At 30.0% G+C, this 27,363-nt stretch overlaps 3 protein-coding genes across 5 annotated transcripts; all 3 read right to left on the reverse strand.

Annotated features, from left to right (window-relative positions):
* Positions 1–3,765: 3,765 nt before the first annotated feature.
* Positions 3,766–10,377, reverse strand: AGL12 (AGAMOUS-like 12). The gene is made up of 7 exons (XM_020359679.3): positions 10,035–10,377; positions 9,836–9,917; positions 7,601–7,662; positions 7,008–7,107; positions 6,862–6,903; positions 4,195–4,236; positions 3,766–4,088 (listed from the first exon to the last, which is right to left on the reverse strand). The coding sequence occupies exons 1-7, from the start codon at positions 10,214–10,216 to the stop codon at positions 3,993–3,995; spliced, it is 606 nt and encodes a 201-aa protein (XP_020215268.1). The 5' UTR covers positions 10,217–10,377; the 3' UTR covers positions 3,766–3,992.
* A 1,647-nt stretch (positions 10,378–12,024) lies between these two features.
* LOC109798845 (beta-fructofuranosidase, soluble isoenzyme I) lies at positions 12,025–16,542 on the reverse strand. Its single transcript, XM_020359248.3, has 7 exons — positions 15,965–16,542; positions 15,655–15,663; positions 13,924–14,780; positions 13,147–13,308; positions 12,836–13,062; positions 12,658–12,745; positions 12,025–12,486 (listed from the first exon to the last, which is right to left on the reverse strand). Exons 1-7 carry the CDS (start codon positions 16,314–16,316, stop codon positions 12,292–12,294), a joined length of 1,890 nt encoding a protein of 629 aa, XP_020214837.1. The 5' UTR covers positions 16,317–16,542; the 3' UTR covers positions 12,025–12,291.
* A 4,395-nt stretch (positions 16,543–20,937) lies between these two features.
* Positions 20,938–26,677, reverse strand: LOC109799021 (trehalose-phosphate phosphatase A). Of its 3 annotated transcripts, XM_020359494.3 has the most exons (13): positions 26,539–26,677; positions 26,148–26,229; positions 23,304–23,788; positions 23,071–23,211; positions 22,899–22,970; positions 22,624–22,749; positions 22,460–22,516; positions 22,282–22,383; positions 22,089–22,166; positions 21,906–21,975; positions 21,752–21,822; positions 21,543–21,635; positions 20,938–21,399 (listed from the first exon to the last, which is right to left on the reverse strand). In XM_020359494.3, the coding sequence occupies exons 3-13, from the start codon at positions 23,598–23,600 to the stop codon at positions 21,337–21,339; spliced, it is 1,170 nt and encodes a 389-aa protein (XP_020215083.1). In that variant the 5' UTR covers positions 23,601–23,788; positions 26,148–26,229; positions 26,539–26,677; the 3' UTR covers positions 20,938–21,336. The 3 variants fall into 3 exon arrangements, with proteins under 3 accessions (XP_020215083.1, XP_082918209.1, XP_020215084.1); XM_083062083.1 differs by lacking the exon at positions 26,539–26,677 and having other exon boundaries at positions 26,148–26,532; XM_020359495.3 differs by lacking the exons at positions 26,148–26,229; positions 26,539–26,677 and adding an exon at positions 24,103–25,207.
* Between the last annotated feature and the right edge of the window lie 686 nt (positions 26,678–27,363).

Genomic DNA, 27,363 nt, shown 5'->3' on the forward strand with positions numbered 1-27,363 from the left:
GTTTATAAAAAGTTGATGAAAATTTTTACTTAAATTTTTGTTTTATATCTTACAAGATTCAATAAAAATCTAAAATCTAAAAAAACTTCAATCCACTTAAGTGTTTGGAAAAGGGTTGCACTTTTTAAAAAGGATTAAGTCATTTCAAAAGAACTGAGTCTTTTAAAGACAAAGAGCAAGATTTTAAGTAGAGACCAAATTGATTAGCTATTTAGAAAGGGCTTAGTGAATTAGCTCTAAATGGATGCAAATATTTTGCTTACTAGAAACTCAATGGATTCAAAAGGATTCGGCCATTGAAATTTCTTCACCATGAAGAATCATTCAAACCGCTCAACCGTTTAAAAATGGTTGAGCAATTTACCGCAGATAAGGACTTTTATTTTATTGCACCTATATAAGGACTTTGAGGCAAAAATAGAGAGAAATTACCACAGAGACTTGTGCAAAAAATAAAAAAGCAAGAAAAGAGTTTAAGAATTAGTTAGGAACGGGGGGTTCTAGGATATTTTTGATGAGTAGTTGATTTTTAATTTTTGTTGGGGTTTAATGTAATTCATCAGGCTCTCGTGTACTCCTTTTGATTATATATGTGTGTATGTGATTTAATATTATTCATTATTAGTGATTTTGATTTCATTCTTAATGTTAAGGTGACTTGATCACTCATATTTGATTTTTAATTGGAATTTTGATTAAAAAACATTTTTTGAATCTTATTTTGAATCAAATCACCTAATAACTCTAAATACTAGGAATAGATTTGGAGTTGTTAGTTGAATAAGTTCTCAAACTTAATGCAAGATTTTTAACTAGATGAAGGAAAGAATCGTTTGTTAAGTTAGACTACTTAGAATTTTTAAATGCAAGAAATTGATTTGAAATGATATTAATGAACTCAACAACATTAGATGATAAAAATTATATGTATGTAGTCTTAGTAGAACATAAGGGTGAGATAGGAAAAATTCAATTCCAACAACTTTACATACTGTTATCTTTCAATTTTACTACTTTGTTTGATATCTTTTCATAATTTCAATATTGAAATATGAACATCATATTTATAAGATTTGTAAATCTTTCTATTTCAAGCTTTTATTAGGATAATAAAAATTACTAGTATCTTCCAAATAAATCTCTAAGATTTGACAACCCATACTCATTTTTTATACTATAGTAATGCAGTGCACATGTCTCAAAATCTCATCAATAAGATATATAAAAATTTGTAATTTTCATCCGATAACAAAAGAGAGTACGTAAAATCTATCATATTCTCCATTAAATATTTAAATTCAACAAGCTATTTTTTAAAGATATTTTCTATTAGGTGTTCTTAAACACATGATAAATATCATAAGTAAAAAAAAATCTATTGAAAAATATTTAGTATATTAAAATATAAAAATCATTTAACACTTTTTTTAAGTATTATTATAAAACATTTGTAAAATATATTTAATACTTTTCATATTATTTACTTATAGTTATCATCAGTGACAAACTTATATTATAGTGATTGGATAGATGTACTCTCTCACTTTAATTAAATTATTAGTATATGTTACGATACAAGCAAATTCCTACATCATTTAAAGATGATGGACATGGATTTATATATACACAATTATCTCCATTTGATAAAAAGACCTTTTGGATAATATCCAAAAACAAAACTGTGAAGACTGGGCACAATAAATGGTATTAGAGCCGATGGCTTTTCCTAAAAAAGGACGCAACAATTATATTTTGCTCTCCTATTTTTATACATTGAACTCACGGATGGTTATTTTTTATATTAATATTTTGTTATTTATATATATGATAATTATAACTATAATTATAATTATTAATTTTTATCTTTCAAAAAGAATTACCTCCAATAAGTTAAGGTCTTGGAACGGCCACTAGTTATAACCCACAATTATACAGTTGTTTAAAAAAGAACATGATGTTTCTCCCCATTCTTTCATTTTCTTCGGGTCAAAGACTATGTAAAAGATATATAAAAAGCAATGATTTACATAAAATTCTGTGTTAAAAGTTTAGTTGCAGCAATGATAGTGTTAGCCATCTAATGCGCAAGGAAGGCCGTTCAGAAAAAAAAGGTTCATGGACTTCCACTCAGGAGACAATCATGTCCCTAAACCATAAGTGGCTTACGTATTGTTTGTTGAATAAGATTGAAGTTTCCCCCACTATTTTTTTCTTTTGTGAGGAGTATAAGATTTAAGATTAATAAAATGTAAAATAAATTTTTTAAATTAGTAAAATAATAAATTAAAATGCATGTGGTATAAGTAGAGCAACTCCTATGTTAGAATGCTTAATGCCTAGATGTTTTTATTTTATATAGGTCCTTGATTTCAATGTTCATTACAAAACTTGCAATAGAATTTATTATTAAATTTTCAATTTTCATAAGGTTCTAAACTTATTATTATTATTATTATTATTATGTTAATGGACTATCTTAACAAGTAGAGACATTAGGAGACAATTGTCTATTAGAATTTAGATCCATGACAATGAGCTCGTCTTTTTTTTTTTTGTGAGTGTTGGGCCATCAGAGATGAGATAAATTAATATGGCTAATCTATTTTTTATTTTATTTAATTAATTTAATTTGATATTTTATTATTAAAATATTTGAGTTAGTATCTTAATTTAAAATAATACACTATTTCCATTTTAGTCTAATCTAAATTAACGACATTAATTTTTGTGTACTTGACACAATAAAAAAAAAAAAAAATAACACATGTCACCATGTTTAAAAGGAAAAAAAAATAGTCTAAATTAGAGGGAAAAGCAACTTAATTTGCATAATTTTAAAAATTAAGAATCAAAATTAACATTTGAATAATAAAGATACCAAAATAATCAATTAAATAAAAATAAGAAATTAAAGAATAATTTAATCAATTAATATTCACTATAACAAAATAAATTTTTAGTGCCATTTAATATGGTTTTTAGTGATAATAAAAATTGCTACAAAATCTTTTAGCAGCATTTCCACAATAGTCATTGTATGCAGTATCGCTAAAATATTTAGCGACAATTATTCTGAATGCTGGTAAAAATTCTTATAATGGTCGGAAAAAATGTATAACTCTTTGTGATTTTTTTACTTTCTACTCGATGCGGGACTTGTAAGATGAAGATTATCTTTTACTTATATATTTTTTAATTTTCTTATCTCCTAATTAATTATTTTATCAACTTAGAATAGTAAGTTATAGGTCTAACTTAACCTTACAAAACAATCTTGTAAGGTGAGAGTGATCATCTATTTATATACTCTTTAATTATCTTATTTCTAGTCGATATGAGATTTAAGTTTTTCCAAATAAATAATTATCGCTAATAGTAAATTTTAGTATAATATAAATATATTTTTAGTGATCATTATATATTAATTATTAATATTTTTATTAAATAATAAAATAAAGATAATTAATTTATTACCACTAAATAATTGTCGATAATAATAAAATATTATTGTAATGATTTATTTTTTCCCAAAATGATGGATGAAATCAATGATTGAGTAATATAGGTTTAAAATTGTTACAAATTCTTCTACTATTTTGTGTTTACCTCACGACTACTAAACACCATAAAAATATTCGTGGTGGAAAAAAATATTATAAAAATATATTATATGCTGTGTATAATATCGTTGTCACGAGTCATTGGTAGTGACAAAATATTTTACACTACTATTATTAATGACGTGAAAAGAAAAAAAATCACAAGTCAAAAACCACATTTTTTCTAACTTTTACATTATAATTAAATAGTATCATAACAGCACATTATTAATGTTACAAATTATTGCAAAGTTTGCACACCATGAAATTTGGTAATAGTAACCAAAGAACTATGTTCATCCATCCATATTACAGTATTTATTCTTATGCATCACAACATATTCATTTATTAACTAAATCATGTATAAACACAACGTTGAAGTAACAACTCAGTTAATAGAGTCGAAAAACCTCATCTTGTATAATTAGCGGGTATGGAGTGTCAGTAGCATATGGAGCAACATTATAAACTACAGTATTCTCCACAATCTGTAAAATGCAATGGTATATTAAAAAAAATAATCAGACCAACATATAACATTACAATATGCTTTTAAAGAAAATACCTACTTAATAAATAGAAACCACTTATTACCTTATCCTGCAGATATTTATTTGCCGCTTTAAGAGTTCCCTCCTTGAATGCAAAAAAAAAAAGGTAACAAGTTTATTTAATCATTAATATTATATAAAAATAATAAGAAGAAGAATTACACATGCACAAAAGAAAACATACACAGACCAAGGTTTATTTTGTAATGCAAACACATTTCTTTAATTAGTTATGTGTTTAGGTATTTCAAAAACTTAAAGTTCCGCTTGATTTTATGTTTTTAAGCCTTTATGAACCAATTGTGTTTTGATTTTCATCGGGAACAGAAAAAAATAAATTAATCATGTTACCATAAATTTTGGTCCTCGTCATTACATTACTAAAGGATTAAAATTTGCTAGTGGATATTATTCTACAATTAATGTTAAAGAACGAGTTATTTGGCTTTATCGTGAGTGGTAATTTGTTTGTCCTAAATTCCAACTTAATCTTATACATAAACTTTGAGTAGAAGAAACCGCCAGACTATATTTCATATAATTCTCTTTCGGTCCTTTATATAAAAAAATAAATAATTTATTTATTAAAAATAATAAAAATAATTAAGATGGGTACTTATTGTTATTAATATCATGAAATTAAATTTCTATTTAAAAATAAATTTTGAATTGATTGGCTTAAATAAAAATATCATTAAATGACACTACATTTAATTTAAGAGTTTTTTCACTGTAACTTATATATTGTTTTTGATAAAAGTATAATTTATATGGTTAATATATCAATAAATGTATTAACTCGCATGAGAGTGTAAAAGAAAATTTTTAATTTATACATCTTAAAATAGGTATTTATTTTTTATCCATTCCTATACATAAAAACAATTCTATATTTTGTATGCACAATTTTTAAACTGTTTTACGTTTAAATTTTTGAATTATTTTATCTTTAAATTTTTAAATAATAAAAAATGATAAATTAATTATTTTTATAAATTCAAGAGTTGAATTTAAGATTTTGAAGTTTAAAAATTAAATACAATATCATTGATTTAATAAATATTAATAATTTTTAAACACTTTTAAATAAATATAAAAATATGAAAGGTTAAATACGTTTTTTCGTCCCTGATAACAAATTTTTTTTTTAATTTAGTCTCACTTTAATTTTAGGTCTCAATTTGGTCCCCAATAATTTAAATCATTGCAATTTGGGACTTCCGTCCAAATGATTTAAACGGGGTTAACTCTGACGTGGATGTCAAGTGGATGCCACGTAAATACATAGGTGGATGTCAAATGGCATGAATACACCTGGAACTAGAACGGACCGTTTTAAAACCAGAATGGTCCGTTCTGCATGCACAGGTTATGTGTTAATTTTGCAAATGGAACGGGCCGTTCCAAATGCAAATTTAACACAACATGAGTGCAAAAGAACGGGTCATTCTGAAACCAGAATGGGCCGTTCTAAAGGGTCGTTCTGCTGTTAGAACGGGCCGTTCTGAATTCAGCACGGGCCGTTCTGCTGTTAGAACAGGCCGTTCTGAATTCAGAACGGCCCGTTCCAGAACGCTAACTTCATGCTTTTATTGTAATTTTTTTATTATATCTATATTAATAAAAATGTAATAAACAAAATACAATAAATTAATATTCATTTATGAATAAAACTATAAAAAAAAATTAAATAAGATAAGACCTTCCAAAATCCTTCTTTGATTTGAACTTATCCAGTTCAAAATTTAATTTTGACTAAAATACCGCAATGTGATTCAAAATTTGAAAATAAAAATCCATAATATATCATAAATTCAAAGACAGAAACATAGTTCAGAAACTGAAAACAAAAATTCAGAACATAACATATACTAAAAAGTTCAAAGAAATTATTTCACTCTAGTTTGACTAACAATGAAATAAAACTTGTTACTATTGTCCTTAGTGATACACTGCATCATCCTTAATGATACTCTGTATAGTCAAAATGTTTAGCAATTGAAGTTATCAATCCTCATTAACAATATTACCAAATCTAGTGTTTGAAATGTTTTGTATAGTGATTTTTTTGTGCACGAAATTCTGGAACCAGAACGGCCCGTTCTGAAACCAGAACGGCCCGTTCTGGTTACACTGTTGATGTGTTAAATTTGTACATGGAACGGCCTGTTCCAGGTACAAAATTTACACACCAATAGTGTAACCAGAATGGGCCGTTCTAGTTTCAAAACGGGTCGTTCATGCTCCAGGTGTCTTTAACTATTTTGGGATCCACCTACGTGGCATCCACCTGGCATCCATGTGGTTACCAGTTAACTCCGTTTAAATCATTTAGACGGAAGTCCCAAATTGTAATGATTTAAATTATTGGGGACCAAATTGAGACCTAAAATTAAAGTAGGACTAAATTGAAACAAAAAATTGTTATCCGGACGAAAAAAGGTATTTAACCAAATATGAATTGTTTCGATCTCACCAATAATTACAAAAAATATACTCTTATTTCTTTCATTTCTTTTTTACATTTGATAGAGTATTTTATAAGTTTGAAGGACCTATTTATTAATATATATATATATATATATATATATATATATAATGTTAATTTTTTATTTTTTTAAATGCAATAATAAATTACTATCAATAATGCAATGACAAGTAAAATATTTAACAAATAAATAATAATGTAATAATAAATTTACGTGCTAACCTTATCTTTCAAAGCTTGAATTTCTTGTAACATGATGTTCATCTGTTGTTCATCATAAATATGCATACCAGTTATTCATTTGTGTCTAACATAAAATATTGTAATAAATCTATATTTTTGTGATATAACAAAGTATTCGTTGTTACCTTCATTGAACGAATATGATATATCCACATTTCGAGATTCTTTTCTAATATTTGTAATTCATCGATTGTCATCGTCTTATTTCCTCCTCCAAACAAATACCTAAGAATGATGATAATAGTCATTTAATTTTTCTAGCTATTTTTAGATAACTCGTATAAATTACAAACATACTTAATGATTTAAACTATTATAGAGATAGAGATATCATACAATTACAATTATATATAGAAGAGATTTTTATTTAAAAAATAAACATACGTTATATTTAGTGTTTAGCGTTTTTGAAGGTATAATTGTCTATACCATAAAACTTATAATTAATTAGTTGTCATTACTTCTCCTGTTTCATTATTCCTCTTTGATTTTTCTAGGGGACCGTAAATATGTTTTTTCACCTCATACATACCTGTATTATTCCAAGTACTAACTAGAAATACTTAGATGCTATGTAACCATTTCATTAGTGTTATTTCTCTAGTTAAAATCAAATATACTCTAGAAAAAGCGGAAAATGATTATATTGCACATATAGCATTGTAATATTTTGTTGGAAGAAAAATAATAAAATAAAAAAATATTTGACATTAGGTACCTGATACCCTTTTGCAGTGTTTGGATTTCTTGTTTTAGCTTGTTGGTTTCCTCTTTTGCATCCTATACGATGATTATGGGACAAAATGTGTAGAACGTTGAATAAAATAATATCATCATAATATAATATAGTAATAAATTGTGAATGATTAATACTAACAGCAAAAATAAATACAAAATAGGATATATGATTGATGTAAAAGTTGTTGGCATACGACATACAACACACCACAGATGTATCAATGTTTCACATTAATTATTTTTTCATTACAACATTATATTTTTCTCTTTTTTGCAACATATCTTATATGAGAAATGTAGATTAGTGTTAAAGACGTGTGATTTTATTATTATAAATATGACGTTGAGATGGTATTGACATAAATTATGTTTTACATTTTAATTTTTATATTTATATTATTTGTATATTTTTTGTCTTTATATTTGTACAAATTTTACCTTTTAGTCCTTTTTATTTTGAAATTATTCACTTTAATCCTCATACAAATAATTTTCTTTTATGTTTCAATCTCTACTAATAATTTTTCCTTTCTTTTTCTTCCTCGTCAATCAACACCTTCTCCTATTATTTTGTGAATTCTTTTTCTTTTTCTTACATAAACTTATTCTCGTTGACTTTAGCTTGAAGTTTTGAAGTTACAACAGTTCACACATGTTTCTATTATAAAATAATGTAATATGTGAGTAGTAATTTATGTTAACACTTCTTTTTGCTTGTTGCATTATTTTAATTTTATTACATAAAACACTTGGATATACAATATGTCAGACACTTGTTGCATCATTTTATTCATTTTTTAGTATTTTTACATAAAATGTTTATTTGTGTCACTATTCGATGAACATTTTATTTATTTATTTATTTTGCTTTATTCAATGTTCATCAACTTGCATGTTTTGTTATGTATAGATCCTTTAACATAATTAAAAAAAATGAAATTCACAATGTAAAACTATCAAAATTTGTTTCATGGATGTTAAATCGCCATTTGAAAATAAAAGATATTATATCATGCATCACCTCCAAAGGCAACTTTTAGCGTCAATGTGGAATGAAAACTGTGGAAGCATTATGTGATTTAGAGGAGAAAAAGAAATTATTTAAATTAAAACAATGTAACAAGTGTCTTACATGGTAAGGAGTACACAAATCTATCTCATCTTGACTAAAAGATGTATTTGAACTCTACAACTTTGAGATTATGATCTAGTGTCAATGAAAATTAGTTAATATAAGAAGATTTAAAAAAAAAAAAAATAGAAGCTATAAAACAAGGAGAGGGAGAAGGTGTTGATGGAAAAAAAATGGAAACAATAACGAAAAGGAAAGAAGAAAATTAGTTGGAGGAAGATGAGAAATGTGTTGATAAAGACTGAAAAAAAAAAAACAAAAAAACTGCTCTAGCAAGAATTAAAATAATATTTTTTAAATATGAAAGCTAAAAAATAAAATATTTAAGATTATATAATATATAATTAAAAATGTACAAACAGTATAATTATAGAAATTAAAATATAAAGTAGGATAAATATTAATGTCAGTAACACATCAACATCACATTATTCATCATTAACTGCGCTAATTTTTTTTTTTAGCATAAGAAACTAAAAGAGAATTAGAAACGTTTGTATAAACACCAAAACTGATCATTTTTTAGTAAAAGGGAAAAAAAATTCTGTGAAACCATACAAACCAAATCCACTGTTAAACCTATTTTTAAGTTGGAGATATTATAGTCTAGTTGAAATGGTGTAGGACCCGCTCGGTTTCCACTCACCATTTGATATACTTATATAACCCTTAGCTTAATTTGTAAGCGAGCAGTAACTACTCTACATCTTACAAAACACGATATACTAATCCTCTTACAGAATCTAACCCTGCATGTGTCAAAACAAAGTGGAGAGAGAACAAAACATTCGGTGATATTGTACTGATTATATTATTACGAGCAATATTATTATTATTATCATCATCGTGATCATCACAATATCATTATTTTATCATTCAATATGCAGTGATGACAATGCATCATGCTAGCAGCTTCCAAAACCACACATTCTTTTACATATTATAATGACAAGGATAATTATTCCATTTTTCTTTAACAGCACAGATAAATAAAAATTAACTTGCCTTATTTGCTAAGCTATGTTATTATCTTTTAAGTTCAGAAATAGCATAGAGAGAGAGAGAGAGAGAGAGGTTGTGTACCAGAGGATGTGCTTCAGGTGCTGCTTCAGGCTGAGCCCCTGGTGTGAACTTCATGTACCTCTCAATGAGCCCTTGCATGGTTCTTAATATATACCATGCATATAGTGCAGAAAAAACAAAGTAAAAAATCAGAGACCAAAATATATACTAAAGTTTTGAATGAGCAAATTAATATACGTAATGAGAAAGAGAGAGAGACCCTTTGGTGGCTAGTTCATAGAGCTTTCCATGGGCGGAGAAAATGACAAGGCCAATTTCAGCATCGCACAGCACAGAGAGTTCCTTAGCTTTCTTAAGAAGCCCTGCTCGGCGCTTGCAGAAGGTAACTTGTCTGTGCACTGAGTTCTCAATTCGCTTCAGCTGAACCTTTCCACGAGCCATATTGATCAATGTTCAATGATCAATAATACTAATATGACGAGTCTATTTGTGTTTGTGCTTCTATGCACACAACCTCCCACTAGTTTGAACTAGCTTCGAGGTTGCTGCAGGCAGGTACGTAGTACCCTTTTCTCAGAGTCTCTCAACCAATTTTGCTTCAACTTGTGGGATTCGACCCCTTATATAACAACAACCATTATAACATTTCGCCATCACTCATTCAAATATAATAATTGCAACTAGTTTATTATTATATAACAAATGTTACCGGCAACTTTACACCACATTAACTTTTGTTTAGTCTCTTATATTCATCACTTCGTAGTAGTGTGTGGATTCCATTTTATTTCATGATAAATCACATCAAAGCATGTGATACTAAAGGTGATAGAATACGGCTGAAGCCATAGAATATGGTTCATTTTACTAAAATATTTCTGCCAAGCTTTATTCCTGTGTCTTATAATAGGGGTATAGGCTGAACTGTACATATTATATCATGCATCAATGGGGCAAAATAATAGTATTATACAATATATGCTACTCTGTTCTGCACTTGGGAGCTTGCGACTGCTTTTTCCATGTTTCAATACATTAAATTATCATAGAAATATATGGCTTTCCTAGTGGATGCTAATTAAATGCGAGTTGAAACATGTTACAAGTTTATCATTAATAGTCATTGGCTATTAACTCTTAGAAAAGTCTCATTCTTCATTAAAAGTTGTGAGAAATATGACAGTCATCCAATCAGTTCAAGAAACCCAATGAGTAGTAGTATATAATCCCTCTTTCAAAAAAAAAGAATTGTACTTCCACTATACTTGGGTAGCAAGATTGATAGATCCTCTTACATTAAGAGAGAAATATTGGAATCCATATTCTTTTTTAGTTGTTGAGGGAGAAGTTTTTTTATATAGCGCCTATTTAAGTAGAAAAATTGTACTGTTAACACTAACTTATACTGAACAGTGTCGGAATAAAACTAGGAATCGAGTAAAGTAGAAGAAAGCAAATCATGAAACGGCCTTGGGTTTAACTATTATTAAATCATATCAAATCTTGGAACTACTCCCCTGATGATTGGTTGATTTCAATTTTCGTGATCAGATTAGTTATGGTGCCCTTTGCACTGAATGACTGCAGTAAATAGAACGAGGAATCATTTCATATTAATTTCAATATATAAAGTTAAAATCCGAATTTTCTTGCGTGGAATTTCAGTCTAGCCATTCAAACTAAATAATAGTTAAAAATGAAGTTCGAATTTTGTATATGAAAAAAATTAATGAAAATGAAAGATTTCATTAAATATAATTAACCAAATTCTCTGATAGAGATTAATCATTAATGAAACTAATAAATAATTTGTACTAATACTATAGTTGTAAAAAAAAAAAATCTAATGAGTTAATTTAATTTTTAGTCATAATTTACTCCCACGTAAAACAATTTATTTAGTAAAAAATTTCATATTCAATCCCAAAATTATTTAGGATCAACAACAGTTAAGTGAGATTAATTTCTAGTTCAATACATTAAAAATCATGAGGAAAAAAAAACTAAATAATAGAAATGAGGAAAATAGGTTAAACTAAACATGAGAAAGAAATGCTTCTAAAGAAAGCTAGGTATAATGTAATTGACAAAAATTCTTTTTTAATTCTTATTCATTGGTTCTTGCTTCTTAGTTTATAAAGAAAAGAAGTATTACGTTAAAGCACAACAAATTAATGCTAATTAAAGAAAAAATTGTCGTGATAGTGTTTACACTTTATATTCAAGAATAAATATATGCTGATAAGAAATATCATAATAGGAGAAAATGGATAAATATGAATCTAGGAATTTCACTGATAACAGGAAACTTTTACTCTGACAAACCCCAAATAATGAGTATGCCTGCTAGCCACTAGGTGTAGAATAACTCAAACCAAACATATCAGCTTTATACTTGGTTGATGCCACAAGACTTTCATTGTTCTTTTTTGTTTTTCTTCACCTTCGGAGGGGCAATAGTAACACCTGATTCCAAAATATAGAATGCAAATTTGCATCCATAACTTTGAGAACTTCTAGTCAAAGGGAAAGGGGCGTATAAAAGCAGAGTTCAATTGCCAAATCTTGAGCGAGGCCTTGATGTTTATATCCGTTGCATTGTTGAACAGAAACAATCTTGCAGCTCCATATATTGCTTCTGTTGGATAAACTCTAGATGAGATCACAGTTCTCCCTCCCTGAGCAAAGCTCTCAATGATTGAATGGTCAACCTGAATCATTTTGTAAATTTAATGGTCACGTGAATTCACATAATAATGGGTACCAACAAAACCAAGTTTTATCCTACAAGTAAGCATTCCTTTGTGCAGAAACTAAAGTCAGTGGTCAAAATAAAAGCTTCAATGGAACAATTAAGTACTATATATTTCATTCATACTTACCAATACCCTCATTGATAATTTTTCATCACTGAGAACTGGAACTTTGCTTTCAAAAACGAGCTTTGAAACATCTGGTGCCATTGATGACCTACGTTATCCAATAACATTTCATTCTCATGAGATTATATGTCGATGTTTTGTCCTTAATTCAAGTCAGCAAATGAAAACTAGCTAGTACCTTGTTTCATCAACACAGAAGGAAGTGGTTAAAGAGGCATCACTAGTAATACTAGAAAGATGGAAATAAATTGGTGTTAATTCAGAAAGTTGGTCATCTGCAATAGCCAGAATGCCAAATGGTCCCAAAGCACTTCTGTCAACAGCTCCACTTCCACAGCCTACATTGCCCTTGCCAATCCCTTTGGATGCCAAAAATTCGATCTCAAATTCAGCAAATATGTCCAACTGAAATTTTTTCAAGAAATGTATGAGTTCACTATATTCACAACAAAAAGTTAAAATCTAAGTAACTTAATGCCATCAGCAAACCTGTGTGGCTGGACCTATGTCCAGTGGCACGACTGAGCCAGGTTTAACCACAACTTCTTCAAATTCAAAATTGCTTAGTCTTAAGCTGTCTACTTCCTCCACTGGCCACTGCAGCAGATTAGTTCTAGTCTTCTTGTCAAACAACACTGTTCTAGGAATTGTCTGATTTCCATAAAAAAAAAATGTGGGTGAGAATTCATAACAACCTTAATTAAATCATCATAACCAAATTTTATGACACACGTAAGAATTAAATATCTTGAGTATAAAAATTTTATAATTAAATATTTTTGATAATTTGATAATGATCTCATAACAAATAGTTTAAAAAGAGCAACAATACATTTTAATACCATCTTAAAATATAGATTTATGCCTATTTCAATCCTATAAATTAATTAGTGAGATAAAGATTACTTCTCATTTATATATACTATTTTTGTCTTATCACATATCAATGTGAGATTTCCATCATGATATTTTTGCCAAATTACTATTAGGTCAGTAAACTCTTTGTTAGACTTAACACATCTATCAACTTGCAATTGGTTACACTAAAGTTAACAAGAAAAGTTCATTAACTACACATTGGAGTTATGGACAAGACAATTTAAATTGTTGTGCTTTAAATAAATTCTGTCGAATCAATTAAAGTTGGAATCCAAATCTACCTTTTGATGTCGAGAATCTTGGACCAAAAATAATCAAGTACACTAGATTTATTAAATAATTTCTCCTAACATTATTGGTTATAAGGTGGAAGAAAAATGTTGATACCTGGAGAGATGCCCAACCCTTTTTCAAGTCAGCAGTTTCACTATCTGATTCATTAATCCAACCCCACAGGACCCTTCTCTGTTTCTGTTGGTCATAAAATGTCTTTGACGCATAGTATCTCCCATAGTCCAACTTCAACCCGATACCCACATCCTCGTGCGGGTTGTCGGGCACCCATGTATCATTTTCAACGAAGTAGGTCCCAATTGCATAGTGATCCACCTTAGTGTCATCCAAACTAGCCTTCAATACATGTTTCACTTCAGGCCCATTTACAGATGAGTCCAAACCGTTAGGCCCATTTACCGAAACCGGGAAAAAGTCCACGCACTCCCACATACCCGTACCCGGGACTGCATGCAAATAGTGATCACTGAGCTCGTAGTGGATGAAATCTTTGGTTCTATAAACCAATGAAAGACCCGTCTTGTTGACCTTTGACCCAATAGTGACCCTCCATTTCTCATCCGGCCCAATCCACGCAGTGGTTGGGTCACGAAAATCTTTTGGCCCAATGCCCGGTGGAGGCACCAAGACCGGGTTATCAGCGTATTTGACCCAATCAAGGAGGAGAGGATCAGATAGGTTGGCGGGGTAGGCAAGATTTTGGACCTGCACGTTTTGAGCCGTGTTACCCGTGTAGAGCATTACGATTTTGCCATCTGGCAAAAGGGTGGCTGATCCTGACCATACCCCGTTGATATCATGCCACGTGTCTGGAACCAACGCAATGGGAAGGTAGAGCCAGTGAATCATGTCCCTCGATACAGCGTGGCCCCATGTTATGTTGCCCCACACAGCTGAATCAGGATTGTATTGGTAAAATATATGGTACCACCCACTGTAAAACAATGGACCTGCAACAATTCAACGTATTTAATTAATCTCAATTTAATATGTTATTGACTTTCATATTTATGTTTTAAGTTTCTTATAAAATCATGGACCCATGATAGATTCAGCTGAAAACAACGTGTTAGGCATTAATATAGTTTGTTTATCTTTTCATTGAAACTTCGAAGTTTTATCCTTTGACATTAACGTTGCCCAATTCAGAGTTATATAATAAAATTCAAATTTCATTATTTTAATCATAAAAATGAAAGCATAACTTGTCAAGAATCAAGATTTTTTATTCACGATGGATTTCAAGCTTCCGAATTTGACGGTAACAAAGAAACAGTGAATGAAATGATCACGGTTTTAGTTACGTTAATAAATTGAATTTTATCAATGTTCACTTATCCACAATGGAAACAGCTTCCTATGAATAATTATTTTAATTTGTCTTACCAGAAAGATTCTATACATGCTAGATTGCTAGTTCAATGCATGGAAAAGCCCTTTCCAATAATTTCAATCTTCTCATGCTTATGAATAATTGTCATTGCTTCGGAAACATGCCTCTTTACTGTATATATCCAATTACTATTTTTGAAAGTAATATGCATTGCAAAAATAATGTCATCTATTTAGTATTCATAGGCGAAAAATGTTAGCTTCTAAAATTATTTTATTAATATATGCCCTTTTTTATATCGACAAAATTAAATTATTATATATGGTTTACCACATTATTAATGCAATCTCAATGTCTAAGTTTATGTAACTTCCGTTAACCAAAATAGTCTTCAATATGTATTTTTAAGTTAGAAAGTTAATTCTCTTATATTTCAATGAACTAAACCAAAAATAAATAAAAAAGAATAATTCGCAAATGAGAAGACGTACCATTAGGATCTGAAGCAGATTAGACCAAACATGAGCACAGGCACAGCAATTCCAATAGGACATGCAAGAAGACATTGTTAATTAGCCTCTTCGTTATAGAAATCAAAACGAAACGAATCAAGTAAAAAATGGAATAAATTGAAATTTGAACAACAATATACTTCTTAGATATATATTTTTTTATTGAATTTTATCTATATATATTATTAGAAAATAGAAATTTCATTAAATAACACGAGTCCAATTTATACAATACATATATATATCCTAATTAAGGGGTTAAATTAATTGATTGTATAGGCTTACGTACCGTTCATCCAGTTGGTTTGAGGTTGAAAATGGAAAGCTGTTCTTTGCCAAGATAACATGGCATTTGTCCAATTATAAGAAGCTTTGTTTGAAAGATAAGGGTTTGACTTTGCTGAAACCCCCTCAGCAACCCCTCTAGGACGTAATGGCAGGGACTTAACATTGTTTTTCTGGTCCTTTTCTAAGGGTTCATGGTTTATGATGATGAGTGCAAGTGCAACCAATGACAAAATTAGGAAAACGATGGAGGCAATGGAAACAAGGGTACCCTTTTGTGCTCTCCTTCCAATTTCCCTATCACTTGGAGGATTCAGTAACGGACTTTGTGTAGCGTTCTCAACATCAGGTTTCATGGCTATCCCTAGCTGTGGTGGGTGTCCTAGTGTTAATCAGCAGAAATCCAAAAACTGAAACTTATATAGAGAGAGAGAGAGAGAGAGAAAACAAAGGAAATTTGTAATTGAAATATGGATATAGTAATAAATAATAAGGATGATATGGTTATGGAAAGTTTGATTGGTGGCTCCGATCGAATTGGAGGAAAGAGATCAAGAAAGAACCAAAGCGATGGATGGACAGGTACGCTTCTTTAATACGTGTACATATACATATAAATATATATTTGAAAAATAATATGAAATACTCTCTTTTTAATAATAATCTCTTTCTTTTCGACTTAAATCAATTCGTTCCATATCTTCAATGAAAGTGAATTTGCCTTTTTTTTTCTTCAATGAGAGCAATTTAAGTATTTTTCTTAATCTTTTATCTCTTTTTATTTATCTTTTTTATTTTGAAATTAAATTTTAATATTTGTGACAAATATATTTTGTAATTACAAAAAATTTATTACAATATAAATAATTTGTCATAAATTTAAAATATAATTTATATATTCAAAACTAAAACTAATTATTTATAACAAATTTTAATTATAATACAATATATATAGTTATTATTTATTAAAATTATAAATTTTTATGAATTCTATCATTAAATTAAAAAATAAAGTTATTAAATAAAATACAATATTTACTAAGACTTATCATCTTTAATAATTTTCTGCTTTAATTTGTTGCATTCCTCTAAGTATTTTATGGGAAAAATAGAATGACAGCTAGGATTTTCAAGAAAAAGAGTTGGCATTGGTAATTAAATTATACTAATATTACATATAAGTATAAATGAATATAGATATAAAACTTGCTCACCTGGTGCGCACAGTTGCATATAATGTTGATTTTGACCGTTGATCAAACAAAGGCTGCACGTAACTCCGTACTTAATCGAATTTTTCAATTTCTTTGACGGCTATATTGAGAATTAAAATAATACTATAATTATGTAGGTCAAATAAACCGTTGAGAAAAGTTTTTTAACCCATGAAAGGGATCCGTATTCCCCTTAATTTTTATATATTACCCTTAATATATTGTTGAGAAGGGTTTATTTAATCCATGAAGATGAAAGGGTCTGCATTCTCCTTAATATATATATATATAAACATTATTTTTATATAAGAATGAAAATGTTGAAACTTAACTTTTAAATTAAAATAAATAATTTAAATTTAAAGATTTTAAATAAAATTATCTTGTATTATCTTCATCGTAATTATTTATATTATTGTTGTTGTCACTATCATCATTAAAATTATTGTCACTATTACAACTATAAAAATTATTATTATCATCATTGTCACTACATCACTTTTATCATCACCATTGTTGCATCATTATTGTCATCCTTATTATTGTTGTTTCATAACTAATCAATTACCACCATTACTACTATCATTGTTGGTAATGACGGTTAAGAGTGGACAATAAAAATTGAATCAAATTGGTGGTGAATTGAACTGAGTTTGTAGTATAAAAAATTAAACTGAATTATTTTAAAGAATTAAATTGAACTCTATTATAAAAAATTAAATTATTTTTATTTTTATGTTTCTTCTTGATAAATTAGTTCGATAGTCCAACGACCTAGGCTTCAAAAAAAGTTATTCAAAAAAATTGTGTCAATTTTGTCAAACTCGACAAGTCAATCAGGCTATGTTGATCAACTAATTTTTTGACTTAAAATTCACCAAATTTGTTTCACTCAATTTATATATATATATATATATATATATATATATATATATATATGAAAATGTTAATAAAAATATAAAATAAAGTTTATAAATTGTTTCGTCTTGATAGATCAACGAATTAAAATTATTCAATTCAAAGTACTATAATAGTTTAGTGCAATTTAAATTACAGTTTAATTCAAAAATTTATAGTACAATTCAGTTTAATTCAATGAAACAAAAAAAAAAATAGTTCAACTCAATTTGTTTAAACTAATATATAATTAAGTTTAGTCTACATGAATTACTGTTAAGTTTGGTACAGTTTTTATAAATTCAGATAAGTTCATTTTGTCCATCCCTAATGATAGCGATGATAATGGTAATGCAATAATAATAGTGATGATGATGCATATTATGTTATATTTAAAAATAATAAGGTCTTAAAATAAATTTTTAATAATAAATAAATAAGTTTAATGAATTAAATTAAAAAAAACTATAATTTAACTAGTATTTATTTATTCTTCTTCTTTTGAATTATTTGAGTAAAGAATATGCATATTCATTGTTATTATTGATAAATTGTTGTAAGTCAATATAAGTCTTTATTCTTAAGTCTGCTGTATTAATTATTTCAATTAAATTTAAACTTAAATTATTATATTTTTTGTTTCTTTATGTTTCTGGAAAAAAAAACATAGTTGAAAACGAAAATGTTTTATTATTTGAATGTGTTTTCCTTTCATAACAATGTTCATGGGATATATAATAGAGTATTATATATTTATTAAATTATATTTTTAAATAATTATAAACAGTGTTAAATTATTATTTTTTTTGCATGTGTGAAAAAAATTGTGCACCTTTTCTAGTTACGTCCCTGATCAACGTAGTTACGTACACTTCATTCTATATTTTTGAAAAATGTTACAAGAGAAATACAGTATACCATTTCTTTCAAGTTGCAATTTTGAAAGTCTTGGGGGAACTACAGTGTAGATGTCGTACATTGCACAAATACGCCAAGTCGTTACCGATCTGTATACGTACGTACTTCATTTATGCCAAACAAGTTTACAAAGTACTCATTTATTTCTTACTATAATTGATATACAGATTTTTCATTCATTCTTACTAGTTTCCACCGCAACCCCGTTTCCATTCATTGATAAATTGATTCATTTTATGCTAATTAAACTTTTATTTTCAATAACATCTCTACAGCAAGTACTTTCACACTTTGACATTATCAACACTATGTCTCGTTTCTTTTTTTACAAGTTATTTCATACATTTTTATTTCTATTTTTTGCAATTGGCTAAAAAAAATTCCCTTTCTTAATTAAATTTGAATATCTTTTACTACAAATTTTAAATAGTTAAAGCTAACTTTATATTACAGTTTAAATTGATGATTATAAATTTAAAATATTATATATATATATATATAGATATTATATATTATTTATCATTATTTTTGAATTGTAATAAAACACTAGTATCTTTTAATTAATTAATTAATTATATATTAAAAGGAGAGTAGCTGAAAAGTTTAATGTTGACATAATAATAAAAATAGTAAAATAATTCTATTTAAATAACAAAAATATCTTTTAAAATATGTTTAGTACTTTTGATTATAAATATTTAATACTTTAATGAAGAAAAATCTTAATTACGCGCGTGCAATCCTAATTGTAAACAAGATATGGGAAATTAGAGAAGTAATTAACAATATTCGTGTGGATTTGATATGGAGCTTCTGGAAAAAACTGGCGTAAAGGCAAAAGTTTCACGCCAATCACCTAACCTAATCCTTTTTTTCTTTTGTGAATAACAATCTGCTAATCCTTGTGATTTAAGAACTTTGGCTCGTAAATTTTCTGCATGAGTCTCGTGCTTCAAAAATAAAACACTTTTCAGGCTTTTAGCGTTGTCCATAACAGAAATAATAAATACATTGAAGAGGTGAAAGATAGGTAAGTCATAGTATATAACTCTTTCTTCATGACTTTACATAGAATTATTATTAGGCAAAAACATCATAAGAGATTATTTATTATTTTTAGACTTTTTTTTAACTATGTTTAATGGTTATTGCAAGTAAGGATTAATAACCACTCCGAGAATGTAATATGTGATCACTGATCACCAAGATTTAGATGTGTTTGTAAACTTTCTATATTTATGTCATTGGTTAATTGCCGTGACTTGATATAAATAATCACATTTGCCATCGTTTGACTTGGAATGTCCAGTTTTATTTTTACGTGATATATTATGTAGCAATTAAACCTTGGCGCTTGTTTCTATGATTTAAAATTTTTAAAGTTTATGTTATTCTTTAAATTCAAAAAGAAATTAAAAGAATTGTGAATGTCCCTATAGGTTAAAACGAAATTAAGTTGTAATATTACGTATCAATATAGGTATTGTGAATGTATACATGGTTGTTAGGAGTATTTTTATAAATTTACTTAGACTGTCGTCCAGCACTAAAATGGCTCTCCTTTCGTTTGTGTTCTAGGTGATTCAAAATGGGTAGGGTAGATTTTATGTCAATATTGGGGAAACTCTAGTAAAGGCCCAATAACGGCTTTGGAACTGAGGAATAAGAACTTTAGTTATTATTATCTAATATAAACCTTTCATCTTTTCTGTATTTTTTCTTAAACTAAACACCTTTATTTTTCGCATATTTTCATTCAGCTTATTTCTTTCTTCGTGCCATACATAAGATAATGACCTTACCAATCCCTCATAAGCCATGCCATTGGATCCTTCATACGTGGGCAACTTTGATCAGTTCGATGGATACAATTTAAATTATTGAGGTACAACAAAAGCTATTACCCTTTCTTTCCTTTTTTTTATTTTTCAATGGGCCATCACGGATATCTCATCAAAAGCTGCCACTTTTATATATTATTCAAACAGTCAAACTACAAAGCAAAAAGAATTAACAAATGAATAATTTCGCTTCTGTAATTCCCCTTTTTAGTGGTTAAATATAGTGATCAAAACTGAAATAGCAGCAATGATTAAATATCAATACACTTTTTGAACGAGGGAAAAAAAAAAAACTCTTAACACATTTTTCTTTAAGATATATATAATTATGAGGCACGAATTTACAGCTACCACAGGAGGACAGCGCTTTGTTTCCATAAGAGGTCTTCTGTGCTCAAATCTGATCCAGGAAACCTCTTGGAATGTTTCCGAAATTCAAAAAGCTGTTTTGTTTTTTTTTATCATGTAGTATAGTATAGTATAGCAGAGTTATTCTCCTCTATACACTATATAAGGCTTTTTAATGTGCTTGACTTCCATAACACAAGTGACTTGAGAAATTCCATCACCTGTAAATACAATGACAATGTTTGTTAAGGTAAAATTTATGTCCACATCAAATAATACCAACGAATTAGACCACCTAATGAACAAGTAACTACAAGAAAATTTTCAAACAGAATATATGAACTCAGTTAAAAATGAGATTTACCTCGGATGGATCACGAAGAGAGTAAACTGCGTTGCTTTCTTTTGGTGCTGAAGACACCAAGATCCCATAACCTCTATTTCCCTCTCTCAAAACCTATAATACATTGTTTGATGTCATTATTAAAAAAATCAACAGAGCAAAAGGAATAAGAAAAGTGAGAATACAGGAAACAGGTGCAACTCACAACATCACTGAAAGCTAAATATTACCTTAAATGCATCTTCGTCTGTCCGATCATCTCCAATATATATAGGAAGCACATCATCACAATTGTTTAGCCCTAAATCACAATATTCTAAAGTCAATTACTGCAAAACAATGAACCGTGATCTTTAAAGAAAGTAACCATTTTAATGAACTCACCAAGTGACTCAAGTAAAAAGGTGACAGCTTTTCCCTTATCCCAGTTAATCACAGGTCGGACCTCTAAAACCTGAGAAATAGTAAGCAGAAATTATAAACAACAAATCCTCTTTTTTAAGAATTCATCCGTTGAATCTCCTTAAAAATGCATCAAAAGGTTGGCTTTGGCTCTAAAATCAGTACCTTCCGCCCGTGAGTTAAGCGCAAACGCGGATAGTCTTTAAGAACATCATGAACACGTTGCCCCACCAAATCCCAACTCTGTATTATTAAATTGAAAACAAAAATGTTACAAACATTGCAGGTAACAAGTTTGGAAAAATGCAAAACCAACTTAGAAGAAAACTATTAAGCATGAGAATAAAAGCTTATATACCTTTTCTTCTACATTCCGGTAGTGAACAGATACACAAAATTTATTGTTCTCAACTTTAGCTCCTTTAATGTCTTTCGTACACTCTTGAAGAGACTTCAATACCTGCCCAAACATGAGCCAATCAGGATAACAAGTTCCAATGAAGAAAAAACATTGATGCCATTTTTTAAAAGCCTACCTCATTAATCATGGGCAGAAATTCAGCAGCAGGTTGGAATAAATTTACTTCCGTACCCTGTAAATTTAAAAAACATAACAGATGCCATTTAATAAAACACATGAGGAGTATGGAAAGTGAGAGATTCGTATAATAGAAGACAGATACAAATTTTCAACAAGTACCTGCTTGTCTGTAGACCTAATGCAATTTGGGTGATTATCAGATACAGATTGTCTAACAGGGCCAATAATGTCCATACCATGACTACCAGCGTAATAGAGTTCAGTTAGTCCTACAAATTGATATACCTGAGCCAACAAGGGTAATAAAAAGTTAGAACCAGCAACTGACAAGAAAGGTTCTTGAAAGCATGAGTGTAAATAGTTGTGTCCAAGTAGATAAGGAAATTAAGAAGATAAAGAAAATTGTCTGTGTTTTATAAAAATTGTTCAACTACCTTGTCACGACTTCTTCCACTAATTATTGCTGTTGGAAAATATTCTGCCACCTTTTTAACGGCGGTGCGCATCTGCATAGTTTACAGAATCATAATTAGCTCAAGAAGAGTAACAAAAGAATAAAATCCAATTGCTGTTAAGGATAGTTAACCCAAGGAGAGTACCACATACATTGTCAGACATGAAAGCGCAGTCAGGATTATCTACAATCGGTGAAAGAGTGCCATCATAATCCATAAACAACGCAATTCTTTTCCCTTTTGCATAGTTTGTGATTTGATCAAAAGATGTAAGAGCTGATGGGTATTTAAGCTGTGAAATTAACACGAATGAAAAAAGAAAGAGCATAAATAACCCCCTTAAAATTTGGAAATTTAGAAACTAACAAGGGAAGTATCTAATACCAGCCAGCTAAAATAAGAACCAGCAGTATCAGCATCGGAAGATGCAAACCCATGGCTAACATCCTTTGCTATCTTCCTGGGAGGAGGTGAAGATGATTTCATGGCATCCAACCAACCACTACAACGAACATCTTCAAGAATTCCTGTCTTCTTCCTCGGGATAGTCAATAACATTCCATGTGTAAAGGTTGCCCCAGTATGAGAGTAAGGCAACAAACTGGAATGCACACCCAGTCTAGACTTTGTAACAGGTGCACTATCAGTGAGAACAGGAGTATGATTCGACTTCAAGTCCATGGGATCCAGGTTTGTAAACCAGCTTACAGTCCAGCAACAATGTAAGAACTTTAAAAAGTATTGAGCACCAATCAAACAAGTATCTATCAGATTTCCGCTTCACCCAACTCTCTTATCAATAAAAAACCACCTCTTTAATGTTTTCTTGTCACTGCTCTTGGGGTAACAGTCCATCAACTGCAGAGCTCCTGAAAATAATGATCACATAATTGATTACCTTTAATATCATGAGACTGGAATAATTTGAGCAAATGGAAATCTTGAGTTTGAGTCCACTTTTTCTCTTCCTATCAACTATCAAAGTGATAAGACAGTTGTAGGCATGTATTGGAGAACATGATTTAAAATAAAAAATCTCTAAATTATATGCAACATCCAATAGAAATGGAGAAACATCTTGTTGGTCAGTCAGACGTGAGAAAAAACTGCAGACATGAAAATGCTATGATCAACATCAAATCAATAAAAAATCAAAGATGCTTGAGATGTATAGAAATTATACTATGAAACACATGAAGCAAGCAGAATCAAGAATAGGGAGCAGAGAGAGGAAAAGTGAAGGAGACAGCCTTAGGACTACTGTTATCAAAAGCATAATTATATAACAAGATTTTTTTTAATAACCATTGAAAAAAAATAAAATCGAAAAATAAAAAAGGAAGTGTTATTGATTGTTCCTATCATTTATTCATTCAATAAAAGGATTCTTCCCATTAATGATTGGTCTAAAAATGCAATTCACTAAAATCCAAATAAAGACGTTAAAGGGTCCATCCCTTGTAGTGAACTAAATACATGCACAAAGCACAAGTTGGCCTTAATTGACAACTAAACATGATTGGCGCTTACCTTGAACTCTGGTTGAGTAACACAAGTTAGGATCATGTAAATTCATGTACTTGTATGAGAAAAATGTGAAACAGAAAAAGCATCTACTACAACTGTATGTACTTGCACTCTTGCTTGGTTTTGTAATTAGAATATAAAAAATGAAACAATTTTAGTCAGCAAGAAAAGGAAAATTAACAATTTTTGGACTTTATTGTTGATTGTTGCTTATAAATTTGTACAGCAAGAGCAGCTAATGAACAGAACAGTTAATTAACAATTTCCACACCATATGTCGCTCTACTATTACTCATATAGCTGGTATCAAAGGTCAAGTCCTCTTGCAGATTCGAATCTTTCCATAATATATAAACTCAATTTCCCCATCCTAAGAGGGATAAAAAAAAATCCATTTTAAGAAAATCAAAACATAAATAGTCTTCCACACTTTGATTGCTAAAGGGTACTCCATTCCAGGAAAGGTTTCAATCAGAGAGAATTCAATATGACAGCGATGAATGTTATAGATATTTATTCAAGAATGGACAAGCTAGTTATATTATATATACTACAAACAACAGAGTAACAACTAATTAAATATGACAACTCAGATAGAAATCACCAAGAACAATGACTGCAACATGACACAGAATAAATATGAAGACAAACCAGACTAGACTAAAAATATCAGGAATGAAAAAAATCCAACCATGAACCAACACTACATAGAAAAGGGAGATCAAAAAATTTCAACAACTAAAGCGTGCTAAGCTGTGAATGATTAATGAAACAATTAAGAAAATGATAATTTTCGGCATAATGTAAAGTTGTACTGCCCCACTTAGTGGACACGAAAGAAAACAATACCATATGCAACCACACATCTTGGGCCTACAAAGAGTGGGATTCAATAATACAAATGGACCCAACACAAAAGATTCTACGATGAAATAGACAAACTGACATAGCATATCAATAAACAACGAGAAAGAATAAAAAATTTCCCAAACTTTGTAAGGAAAATTTCCTTCAAAAATCAAACGTAAAATACAAGTATTTCCACGGTATAAGTTTAAAATACTGCGAAAGAGAACCCAAGACCGGGAAACTGAACAGGGAGTGATGTTGACTTCAGAAATTGACTTTTTGCTCATTTTGGTTATATTTTGCATTCTTTTAAATGGTTCAGAATAGTTTACACGATGAGGACAATAAACAAATAGACTAGAAAAAATCAAGGGTGTAAACAAAGAATATCACATCAGAATAATCAAAAACAGCTCCAGGGAAGACAAATCAGATTCAACAGACGACAGCACCCATCTCGCGGTCGGAAAAAAAAACTGAAAAAACAGAATTAACCAATTGCGCGCGGATCGGTCAAAGTAGAATATGATTAACTAGAAAAAGAAAAGGAAGAAAAAAAAACACTCTTTAATCAAAATGAGCCGAAAAAAAAAATAAAAAGGTGGGTTAGAATCATCCTAGATGCTGACCAGCTTAATACGAGATTGAATAATCACTAAAAGCGAAGGTAACACGAAACATTCACAAGTCAAAACGACACCGACCCTTTTGAATGTCAAGCGTTTTACTTTTACCCAAACGGCACCGAAACAAAAACAAGCCACAAAACCAACCAAATAAAATAAACAGAGGAAAGGGGGAAAAGAAGAAGAAGCAGAAGAAGAAAGCGAAACATAGGTTTGTTTCCCTTACCTAAAAAACGAGCTCCAACCACGGGAAGAAAGAAACGAGATTGGTCATGAATCTTGAGAATGCAGTTTCTGGTCGAAATAATCTTCAACAGCGTAAACGGAGCACCAGTCAGAAGAGTAGAAAAACCCGAATTAAAAAGACTAGTTTGGCGGCCAACAACAAATAAAAAGATTATATTTTTATTTTATTTTAAAAAAAAAAGGTAGAAAACCCAGAAAGGAGACAAAAGGCACAAGTTGTTGTTTGGCAGAAGCCAAAAATGGGGTAAAATTATGGGCAGGCAAAGAGGGACAGAGAGACAGAGAGACAATAGGGAAGGCAATGCGTTCGTTCGTTATGCGTACTTTCGGGAAGAAACACGAAACCGAAACCAAAACACAATAATATTCACCTGAAAGAAAAAATAATGAAAACGGTGGGAGGCGAAGAAAGAACAAGGTAAATAACAATCCAGGTATATATAGCGTTTCGCCTCTCACCAAACGTGCTTTACAAGGAAACCTTCCTCGGTTGTTGAATTTGGAAGCACCTTACTCACCAATAAAAAAACTCCCCAAATATACCCCTTCTCGCCCTCACGCGTCCAATGCACGCCCCAACGCTCAACGTGGCAGCGCGTGACCCTAAGTGACGGCGCGTGCCTTCCTTATGCTTAACGCATAGCGCAAGTACCAAAAGCCGAGATTTCATGTCATTGGTTCGCGAACCTCTTTTTTTTATTGTTTAAATTAAAATAAAAGAGCGGAGTGGGTCCCGCGGAGTGTGTGGAGACACGTGGCGGAGGGAAAGCGCGTGGGGACACGTGTAAATGAGACGAAGTCGACGTGGCCACGTTGGGCGGCGGGGCCCGCCACGTACGTGGGGACGACGTGTGTGAGCGAGTTGTCGCTTTCGGGGAACGAGTGGTAGTCGTCGGTGACGGTGGGCGTTGTCGGGGACAGCCAGTGAGATGGTCCCACGTGGCACCCGTGGGGTCCACCTTCGGAGAAATGATGGCCTCATGATGAGGTGAAGTGGCATGGGATGGGCCTTGCCCGATATTGTCAACACCATCCATGATCCAACACACACCTGTATACAGTATCCATAAATCATTTTAATTATATAAACTTCATATCTATTTTCCCCTCCATTGCCTACATCGATCGTACAATTATTTTCAACTAATTATTGGAAAAACATATGCTTCGAATTTAAATAATCAAATATTTATGTT

Source organism: Cajanus cajan, chromosome 8 (genome assembly GCF_000230855.2).
Source record: "Cajanus cajan strain Asha chromosome 8, NIPB_CcT2T_4, whole genome shotgun sequence".
Classification (NCBI taxonomy): domain Eukaryota; kingdom Viridiplantae; phylum Streptophyta; class Magnoliopsida; order Fabales; family Fabaceae; genus Cajanus; species Cajanus cajan.

Coding starts and splice junctions, on each gene's coding strand:
- AGL12 (XM_020359679.3), bottom strand. CDS start 10,216: ATGGCTCGTGGAAAGGTTCAGCTGAAGCGAATTGAGAACTCAGTGCAC. Junction 9,918..10,034: donor TATGAACTAGCCACCAAAGG/GTCTCTCTCTCT, acceptor GTATATATTAAG/AACCATGCAAGGGCTCATTG. Junction 7,108..7,600: donor ACACTGCAAAAGGGTATCAG/GTACCTAATGTC, acceptor CATCATTCTTAG/GTATTTGTTTGGAGGAGGAA.
- LOC109798845 (XM_020359248.3), bottom strand. CDS start 16,316: ATGAAACCTGATGTTGAGAACGCTACACAAAGTCCGTTACTGAATCCT. Junction 12,746..12,835: donor TTCTGTGTTGATGAAACAAG/GTACTAGCTAGT, acceptor TGGATAACGTAG/GTCATCAATGGCACCAGATG. Junction 12,487..12,657: donor AATTATCAATGAGGGTATTG/GTAAGTATGAAT, acceptor AAAATGATTCAG/GTTGACCATTCAATCATTGA.
- LOC109799021 (XM_020359494.3), bottom strand. CDS start 23,600: ATGGACTTGAAGTCGAATCATACTCCTGTTCTCACTGATAGTGCACCT. Junction 21,636..21,751: donor CAGACGAAGATGCATTTAAG/GTAATATTTAGC, acceptor AATGTATTATAG/GTTTTGAGAGAGGGAAATAG. Junction 21,400..21,542: donor CTCTTCGTGATCCATCCGAG/GTAAATCTCATT, acceptor TTGTATTTACAG/GTGATGGAATTTCTCAAGTC.